General features: G+C 42.3%; 1 protein-coding gene across 1 annotated transcript; it reads right to left on the bottom strand.

Annotated features, from left to right (window-relative positions):
* Positions 1-98: 98 nt before the first annotated feature.
* Positions 99-4,984, bottom strand: LOC107185416 (organic cation transporter protein). Its single transcript, XM_015573084.1, is given in 12 exon segments — positions 99-348; positions 884-1,062; positions 1,168-1,349; positions 1,922-2,136; positions 2,675-2,765; positions 2,768-2,862; positions 2,958-3,126; positions 3,217-3,371; positions 3,443-3,546; positions 3,623-3,796; positions 4,173-4,394; positions 4,913-4,984. Coding segments are annotated over 12 exon segments (1,875 nt in total). The 3' UTR covers positions 99-131.
* Positions 4,985-9,841: the final 4,857 nt, after the last annotated feature.

Genomic DNA, 9,841 nt, shown 5'->3' with positions numbered 1-9,841 from the left:
TCGATAACCAAATGATTCGTTAGATGAAAAATTCATAGATCACTCCTATAAGCGGAAAAATAACGTGTCTCGGGCAATAAACCTCCTATGATTCCTTCTTTAAATTTTATTTGAACCACGAAGACTCAACTCTAAAACCAGTAAGTCATTTTAATGGATCCGTCGGAGTCCCGTTGCGTGTCCATCACGCTTGACTGGCGAACCAACCGACGCACGCTTGCACCGCTAGGCCTCTGTTGTTCCTCCAAAAGTCTCTGAGGAACGGTAACCGGTGGTTCCGGTACCTCGTGCATCTCTACCGTCTCCCGGGCCGATAGATCCTCGTAGGAGGCTGCGGCGGACGAGGGTCTGGAAGGAGGAAAAATCGACAGAAGATAATAGATTATTCTATGATCAATTATCTGAACGCGAGTAGGAAAGCTAAACGATTCGACTGGAACGTTTACACTGCGATCGAAGTATGTAATTGGAGTTTGTAATTCGAATGACTTCACAGAAGTTTCTCAAGTGTTTAAAGTTCCACTGCTATAACAGGAGGTCCTAGGAATAGATAAGTAAACTTTATAGTTCCATTGATTCCGACAAGTTCAGGGTAAGAGGCTCGAATGACATTGTAGATAAAACGGAGGGGTTTGAATCGAAGATGGGCAAATTCATTATCCAGATAAACAGTTTCGAATAACGAATAGAAGATAAGAAAAAGTACTTCGTCATTTTGAATCGTTTAAACGTGGAAATTCCATTAATCTAATTAACCACTTACAGCTCAGAATGATGCCCTTAGATAGTATAAATAATTTGAATAAAATTGTGCCCAACTCTGACTCAACGCGAATGAAGATTTCGAATTCTGTCTCTAGATCGCCTATTAATGGCTCCATACTTTATTGGAACGCAACGGAAGCAGTCGGCACAAGTCCAATCCTTCCCGAACAGCTCTCCTTCTTCGACCGTTTGCGGTAATCGATGATGCAGCGTCTCGGGCAAACGGAGACCGGACAGTCCACCAATCACCGACACGCATCCCAGTATCACGAGGGGCAAGACCAAGTTCTCCTTACCCTGGAATGACGAAAATGACAGTGCGATCTTAGTGGGTAACGTAGCATGACCATGCGGTCACGCTCTGTCCCCTCCTCGATAAGAGCTTTATTTACGATCACTTACCAGATATGTAACAAAAGGAATGATGATAAGCCCTAGACCGCTGATGTACGCCGAGAAACCGATTGCTACGCCGCGCAATTGCGTGGGGTAAAGTTCACCGGCGAATGGATATATAATTAGAAAAGAGGCCGATATCGCGGATTTCGATAAAAGAAATAGAATCAGCGTGACCGCTACGGCGTCTGAAAAGGGAAACACCGATTAAAATCGTCGCACGCTATTAGATGATCATGCGGATGAGTTTTCTACGTGGATACCGATTGGATACCCGTTCGACGTAAACACAGATCTACATACAGCAGTTTGATGAAAGGGGTACAGTTGGCCTTTTTTTGTCTGGGGCAGTTACCATTATCTGTACTTGTCACTTCATAATTCTCGATCGAAGCTGTCTAATTATATTTACGATTGTTTAACGTTGCGATTAATTAACTATTAATTCAACGTCGCTAAATAACAAGGGGTGAATGCTATCTATGAACCGTAAATCGTTCTCTGTCTGGATGATATCGGACATAGTCGAAAGGATATAGTAAATCATCGATGAGTGTTAAAAGGCTCACCAGCGCTAAGTGTTCAAACGTCATCCCCACCACTGGGGGTCTCTGTGCATACAGTTAAACGCCTAGTGATGGGGAAGATGTTAGAAGACTCAGTGCCGAGAATCCGTCGAATACTTGTCGAGAATTTACTGTAGTTGATACACGTCATCGAGCTCAAAGGATCGGATCAATTAGGTGTGAAGTTAGAGTACCGGATGAGAGAAGAACGGTGGCGATACAAGAGACTCCAGCAACGACCATGCACAAACAAAGTGGCCATCGTCGACCCCATCGATCCATCACGACCCAACATGCCATGTAGCTGGGAATTTCTGCGAGGGATGAGAAGAAGAAGCTCAGATGTTCCTCGTTCCCTAATGCCGGCCCGTAATACGACAAACCGACGTACACCATGTTATTGGCAAACCTAGGAAACAACATAACTTTTCAGAAAGATTTTCGTGTTTCAGAGACCTATGTATCGTAAAATGGATAATTCGGATGGTATCGAAATGAATTTAATTTTGTTATGAAAACACGAAGTCTATCTAAATCATTTTACAGTTTTTATCTGCTGTTGAACTTTGGATGGTCTCGCGCAATGACAAGCAACAAACTAACTTTTAACGTAAACAGAATCGTTGTACCTATAGTGACGTGAAGTGTTTATGTCATTAATATCATTATCGGGTTCAAACATTATGATACATCATTAAGAAACTACGGAACATTTCGTTCCGTTAATTAATGAATAATTTGAACCAAGAAGAAGAACCGACAGATTACATCGAAGCTCTGTCAATAACGTTTTCAAGAACAATTCTCGATCTTAATTGCTACCACCTGAAGGATATCGGACACGATCATCGTGCGTTTGTCACAACAATCTGTCACCTCAATAATGGTCGGGTATCCTTTTTATCGGATTTTGTCGACGTTATCGGGCCACTTGAACTTTGATTTACCAATTTAAGGTGATCAAGCATGTCTTCAAACGCATGTTCGGCGTTTTGAAGAGAGAGAGAACGCCGGGCCCGTTGCGTAATCTCTCCTCTTCTCTTTCCCATTAACTTTCGCCAGGGTCTCGAGGATATCATTCGCTTCGACCAAGCGACCTTTCGCCAGCAGCCACCTTGGTGATTCCGGCAGGAACCTGAAATGATCTTGCACGTTTTTAAAAGGAATAACGTCGTGTAAATGACCGGAGAACTGGCCGGGATCTTGGCCCAGCCGAGGACAACCACTCACCACCAATACAACGAATATAAGAGAAACGGAGCGCTCGTAGTTATGGCTAGCGTTCGCCAGTCTCTTATCAAGTACGTTACGCCGGCCAGCATACACAGACCCATTGTATAAAAGCTGCAAGTCATTACCGTGACGAACGACCGATAATTCGGCCCGACAAGCTCCAGAGCTGTTACGGGAAATTAAAAATGAATTTTAGGAACCGTGCGCGTTCTGGTAAACCGGTGTTCCTTTCACTACGGTTTTAAATCGTTCTTACATATGATAAATGGTATTTGATAAATAGCCGGTATAGTCAAGCCCACGACAACGCGCGTCGCCGCCCATGTCCAGAAGCTGTTCGATATCGATGTTAGAAATCCACCTGTGATCAGAGTCGCCAAACAAGTGAAGAAAGACAGCCTCCTACCGATTCTAACGAAACAAATATATTTTATGAGACAATACGTATACTTGATTCAGAGAAAAATAACGAAGTCGATTACCTGTCGTTCAGCGTACCGAACAGATACACCCCTATAGGACCACCTGTGTTCAAGGCGACCAGGCCAATCGTTGGATAAATCGCATGATCGCAAACCAGATCGAACTGTAACGTTTCGAATTAAATATCAATAATCAGATTACAAAGGACGTGGTTGATTGGAACTAGTAGAAACACGTACGTCAATTACAATGGAGGATGTTATATCCGACATATCGTACTCCCAACCGTGATCACAGGGAACGACGGGCCATGATGTATTTGGCATAGAGAATGGTGCCGTCTCGACGGAAATATTTTCCGCTGTCCAATTGATGTCGTACCGTGTGCATTGACTGTACGTTTCGTTGTCGTCCTAATTACGAAATCGATTGTTAGAATGCGGTATCAAAACAGAATTCACTATTTGGAGTAGCTTTAATACTCTACCAATGATAGTGGACGGAAATGCAGAAATATGACAGGAATTCTTCGAAAATCAACGTTTTCTCGATGTCCAACACACAAGTGAGATGCATCAAACGGGATATAGTACAAGCACTGATACAGGGGATGGGTTTTACCAGAAGAACTCTATCTTCAAGTTGAATGCGTCAAATTGCAGACTACCTAGCGCATAGAAGCATAAAGGGTTGACTTTGGAGGATAATTTTTATTCTGAATGACTACCTATATAGAACTAATAAAATAATGAACATGATTGATGATGAGTTTCAATCATTTCCTTGCACCTGACTGGTTGGAATCGCGAGTCTTCGTCGACGGGATACATCCAGACTTTCCAAACCTGGCACTTTGCACCAATGGGGTGGCGTGTCGGCCATGAACAGTTGATTGAAGGCGCAAAATCCACACGGAAGACACGCCGGAAGACACACCAGCCAAAGAAGTTTCTTTTGATATCGACCGAACTCGCCGACAATCGGCAGGAGATCATCGAGATCGAAACCGTCCTACAATGTCAAACTCCTGTCTCTTAATCGCAGTGATCAACGAATCATTGTAAAAAATACTTTTTACGTACACCATCCGTATTGATCGATCGATAACGAACAATAAAAAAAAAAAAACAATAACGCATCGTAATTAATCATAATTCTGATTTGTTCTGATAACAGGAAACGAACAAGGCCAATTTCCATGGAAATGGTCTTGAAAAACAACTACACTGCCCGTTCAGTATTTTTCCGATGATTCGAGACGTTTATAATAAGGAATTCGTGGTATACTTAGTTATGTCAGTTGATTTTTAACATGCCTGACAAAGGAACCCTAACTATTTTGACTCTTCCCGATTCTTTGTTAAGAATACATGAGTGTTCCAGTAACAGCAGATGTGTTAGATGTTAAAAGATAATCTTCGTGTTTAATGGTCCCACACACAATTGGTATATAAAAATCAAACTGCCCCTGAATATTATGTGCAACTACAAGAAGCAATCTTTTCTATACGTATATTCAGAGGACTTACTTCATCGTCGACGTTCGACGTTTCCTTGGTGTTCGCAGGGTCCGCGGTCTGATAATCATCCAGGTGCTCCATTTTCGTGAACTTCGGCCCGCGTCCAGGCTACCGAAACGTCGGCGATACCTTAGAAAAGCGTTACGTGACGTGCATTAGCTCCCTTCCGTGGATGGTTCAACCAATCTGCCATTCGTTCCATCCTGGCGTGTCCTCGTTTTTCACCCTCCCGATGGTGAGAGTGTCCACCGTGGACCGGGTTCGGGGTGGTATAAGTATTTAGATAGTATTCCAGTTCTTGCAGCAGATTTACCGAGTTCTGGTAAGACACGAATCCAAAACTATATAATAAACGAGAAACGGACGTTGTCAGAGAAATCGACCGTAACAGCTCGACTAAGACGACCTTTCAATTTTGTTAATTCCACCCTTGACAATCGTAACACTAGTCACATCGTTCAAGAAAAGTGAAAAACTAAAGGGAGATTCCGTGAAGCGAGAGACAAATGCGTGACGATACAGAAAAGTATAAAAGAAACCAATGCGTCTCAATGATATACTGGTTCACTGTGTGGATTCTACTTTCTATGGAGAGGGATGAATTTAATGGGAATAATCGTAAGGCGCTGAATCGAGGCACTCAAGAATTTTGATGGCGAAAACACCGATATTGTTCATCTCCCGGATATAGTACATCAAGCACGAGACAAGGGCTTCTGTTCTAACACTCGAAAAGTCAACTCTGCCGCATACGCACTCGCGGCCGCTGCGTTTCACGCGCGGAAAAGAGAATCGAGGAAATGCAGGCGATAGCAGACTTTAGCGACGCGTGCCACGAGGTCTGCCCTTCTAATTCAATTGGGTTAAGGGTACTTAGAAGAGATTAGGAACACTGCTGACACATGCTGCGTGACGGCCGCGATTCATTCTTCGGTCACAACGCGTGACTTTTTCGCGTCAACGTGATTTAAATGTCGTTCGAACTTTCTTTCCAATATTTCGTCCTAATACCTCTATACTTGCCCTCTACAGAATTGCTCTTCCACACATCTCTATTCGTGTCCTTATATCGTTTGCTGGAGTACCGATCAGAAGTATGGTATTAACTTTTGTAGACTTTGAGCGTCTTCAACTGACTATTTTGATCTTTCTTTTAGTCTAATTGGAATGCTAATTGAAAAAGTGACTACTGATTAATGCTTGAGATATGTAAATATGCATTGTCAACTCCTAAGGTATTCTTCCTATTCCTCAATTTATACTGCGATACTGCGTTCAACGGTTGAAAGGCGATGGAAATTCTAGAATTTCGAATGTAATAATTTCTATTTTCGTACGGTACTGAAGATCACGAGAATTCTCTGTATCACGAAGCATACGGCTTCGTCTTGATCCGCGCTAATCCAATTAATGAAGTGAAAGACTAATCGGGGGAATTGTGAAGTTTCGCGTCGACCGGATGTTCAAAGTTTAACATCCAATCGAACGATGAATTTCTCGCGTATCTTTCGCGATTATATTTTATCGTGGTATCGGTACCCCGATGGGTCAAGGTGAACGATTCGTCGAAAGAAGGAAGACGAGAGAGAACGAGCTACGGAGGCTCGATGCAAGAGCGACGACTGGTAATAATGGCATCACTGCGTGTGTACAGATTCAAATTGAATTTTATTCACGGTCAATTAGCTTGGTTTGGTTTTTCTGTTTCATTGTTACTTTTCTCCACAAAAAACGAACGAAAGGATTCAGCGAAAAAACAATCATAAGGAAGCAATTCGCATTTCCCGCGGATCAAATCTTTCTGGGACGAAACGATCTCGGTTTTACTCTCGGTGTACAGATATCGGGAACCGAGAACGTTATGCAGCTAACGCATTTAATATTTTCATTACTGTTCCTTCGTTTGATATTTTCTGTTTTTTTTTATCTTTTTGTAATTTTTTCATGCTTTCATCAAGACGACGAATTGAAGGTTGCGATGTATATAGCAGTCGAAATTATTTCGATATCGTATGGCACTGACGCTTGGCGATTCGTATAATCGGTCTTACTTGCACACACTGGACAGGGTACACTCGGCCACATTAATGTTTACGCGCGAACCGATTAACGTGCCCGTAAACAGATTCGCGCGGAACGTTCCCGCGATAAGGAATCCGCTTAACAGGATAAGAAATTAATTGGCTGAACGAGAGAGCAGATCTAAGAGAAACGTGTTTTGATCTGGATCCGCCTTCTTCGCGAGCCGCGACCTTTGAATTTTGTGTTTAATCGACGAGATTTCGTCGAAAATGAATTCCTCTTTCCTGCCGTGTTTTCTTTTTGCATGAAATTCCACGGGAATCATGGCATTAATGTGACCAATTATACGTTTGAACACACTTCTCAAAAAGGAATCGTCTCCCAGTCATTCCACGATCGCTCTGCCACTCAGATTCAAGCGATATATAGCCGAAGTCACATAGTCGTTGTCATTTAGAAAATCTTTCACCATGAACACAGGCTTTATTCGCAGACCACACGACTCTGACGCAAACCGAAAAGGAAACAGAAATACGGTTAGACATCTCGCACCGGTACGTGAGTATGCCACACCCTCTCCTCTTCCATGATTTACTTTTTTCTTTTCGTATAGTATCGAAACGGTTCAGGACAGGTTGAAAAGGTAAGCCCGCCTGAGATCGTTCCGTAGAAATCTCCTTCGATAGCAGAATAAAGCGTCTTCGTGATTAGTTACGATTTTGAGCGTTACACCCCCCTTGCATCGCATACTAACTTAAGAATGTCTCCCCTCTGTAAGGAAGAGCCATCCTCGATCTCGTATCGATAAGAAAAATAATCTGTCGAGTGCATCGAGAGGCATCTTCTTGGCGATCGCAGTGATTCGTATGAGTTATACCATCGGACAAAAGTATGGGACCAGATAAAATAATATATTGCGCAGGATGGGTCGACGTTAGATGCTTCTACACCACAGAACAAATCAAAATGCTAGATTAAATTTTGTAACAAATGAAGAATAAGACTTTCAAAATACAGTAGATGTAACTAAAATTTGGCGAATGGAAGTTAATTGAAAATTTTTACTTAACATTAAAATTTGTTTTTAAATTCTGAGACTTTCACCTTCGGACGACAGTCCAGGTAGTTCCCTATTTTTGATCGGCAGTGCGCGTTCAATTTAGGATACATAAGATCATTGAACGATACGAGAGTAGGCCTTAGTTGGACAATTCGTTTTTTTTCTCAAGATCCCGATTCATAAGGATGTTTTCGATGTGAATATCGAGCGATAGGGAAAAATTGGAGAGGGTGAGCAAATTACATATTGCAGGCGAAACAGGACTCCCATCATCCAACACTCGTCGTTTATTCTTTCGTTCTTTCTTCTTTTTTTTTGTAGTTTTTTCTCTTGCTTGTTTCCACCCTCGTTTATAGTCCCAATTGTTCACATGCGTAAATCATAAATCGTTGGTCCGATCGTCGATCGGCAGCACTCGACAGCAGCATTCTCTCCGCATCGCCACAGGTAAATTCAAACTCACACGCTCGATTTTTCCTTCCTTCCTCTTCTTCTCACTCTCTCTCTTTTTTTTTTTGGTATTTTTTTTACTTCGTTTCTATGTTTTCGTTTTTTTTGTATGTTTTTGCTTCGTTCTTCAGTATTTTTGTTTTGTTTTGGAATCACACGGTACGCACGGTAATGGTGATCGATCCGCCCGAAATCGAAGAAAAATATCGAGGATCATCAACCATATCATACACTCACATATACACGAGTAGGCTACACGCACGCGGTCGTCGATCCTTCCACGCTTTCCACCATTACCGTGCGAATCTCTGACGCTTTGGAACAACAACAGCTCTATACGCGTTGGCTTCGTGTTTCGCGACTCGATCGTTTAAAAAATATTATCGAAAATATTGTCTCGTACGTACAACGGCACCGCGGTCCCGAGAATGAAAGAACGAAGACAACTGTGTTTAGGGGCAGGCCGGCGATATCGCTAAAATCTCTCGAAAAATAATTCGTGCGTGGACATTTTATCGTACATTTCAACTGTTTTATTCTGTACATACTTGGAACGTTTCTTCTTCCTCGTCTTCCTTCATATTCGCTCTATAAATTGCTTAAAAGATTTCAACGACCGCCGGACCTGGATTACGTTTCCCTTTAGTCGCGTACAGTTCTCCGAGCTTCAAACCGCGTCACGATACAAAATTTATATAACTTTTTTCATTTATTTCCGTTCTTTTGCTTCTTATTTTCGTTTTTATTTACTTTTCACTTTACAAGTCGACGATTCGTCCCTTTCCCGTGAATAATGTCGCCGCAATGCACAACGACGAATCACGAGCCAACTTCCTCAACATCCTTCCATCACAAAAGATCCTCTCTCTCTTTCTCTCCCTCTTTCGTCACCAATTTCTCACTCTCTCCCTTTCATACTCTGTTATTCTTTGTTCTCTCTTTCTCGCCACACTCTCGCAATCGATAGAGCACACACCATCATGTAAAATTGTGATTTACTCGATCACAGCGCACATCATCACTGATACAGCGTAATGCAGACGCCTTTCCTCCTTTTAATAATGCTTATATACCTAATACGCTCTCACGTACGTTCCCTATGAAGCATCGCACGCACTCTAGGAGTCTCGACGATGAAAAGGCTAACAACTAATAGTTCGATAAGTATATTATCATGTATGAGTTTATTCATTCAGGGGGCGCGGTTCCGGGCGATCCTCCGAACGTTGTAACGCGATTTCTGTCACGTGTATTTAACAATTTGCTACTGTTCATCGTTTCACGTACAAGTCTCCCCGAACTGGCAAGAATATAAATATTTATAATAGAAATTCTCCGATGTCTGTGATTAGGAAGTTTGACGTTGTACAGCACAATGCACACGTGTGCATATATTTCTTGCAGGT

Source organism: Dufourea novaeangliae, unplaced genomic scaffold (assembly GCF_001272555.1).
Source record: "Dufourea novaeangliae isolate 0120121106 unplaced genomic scaffold, ASM127255v1 scaffold57, whole genome shotgun sequence".
Lineage (NCBI taxonomy): Eukaryota > Metazoa > Arthropoda > Insecta > Hymenoptera > Halictidae > Dufourea > Dufourea novaeangliae.
The sequence above is the reverse complement of the archived record's forward strand: the minus strand, read 5'-3'. Positions and strand labels throughout refer to the sequence as shown.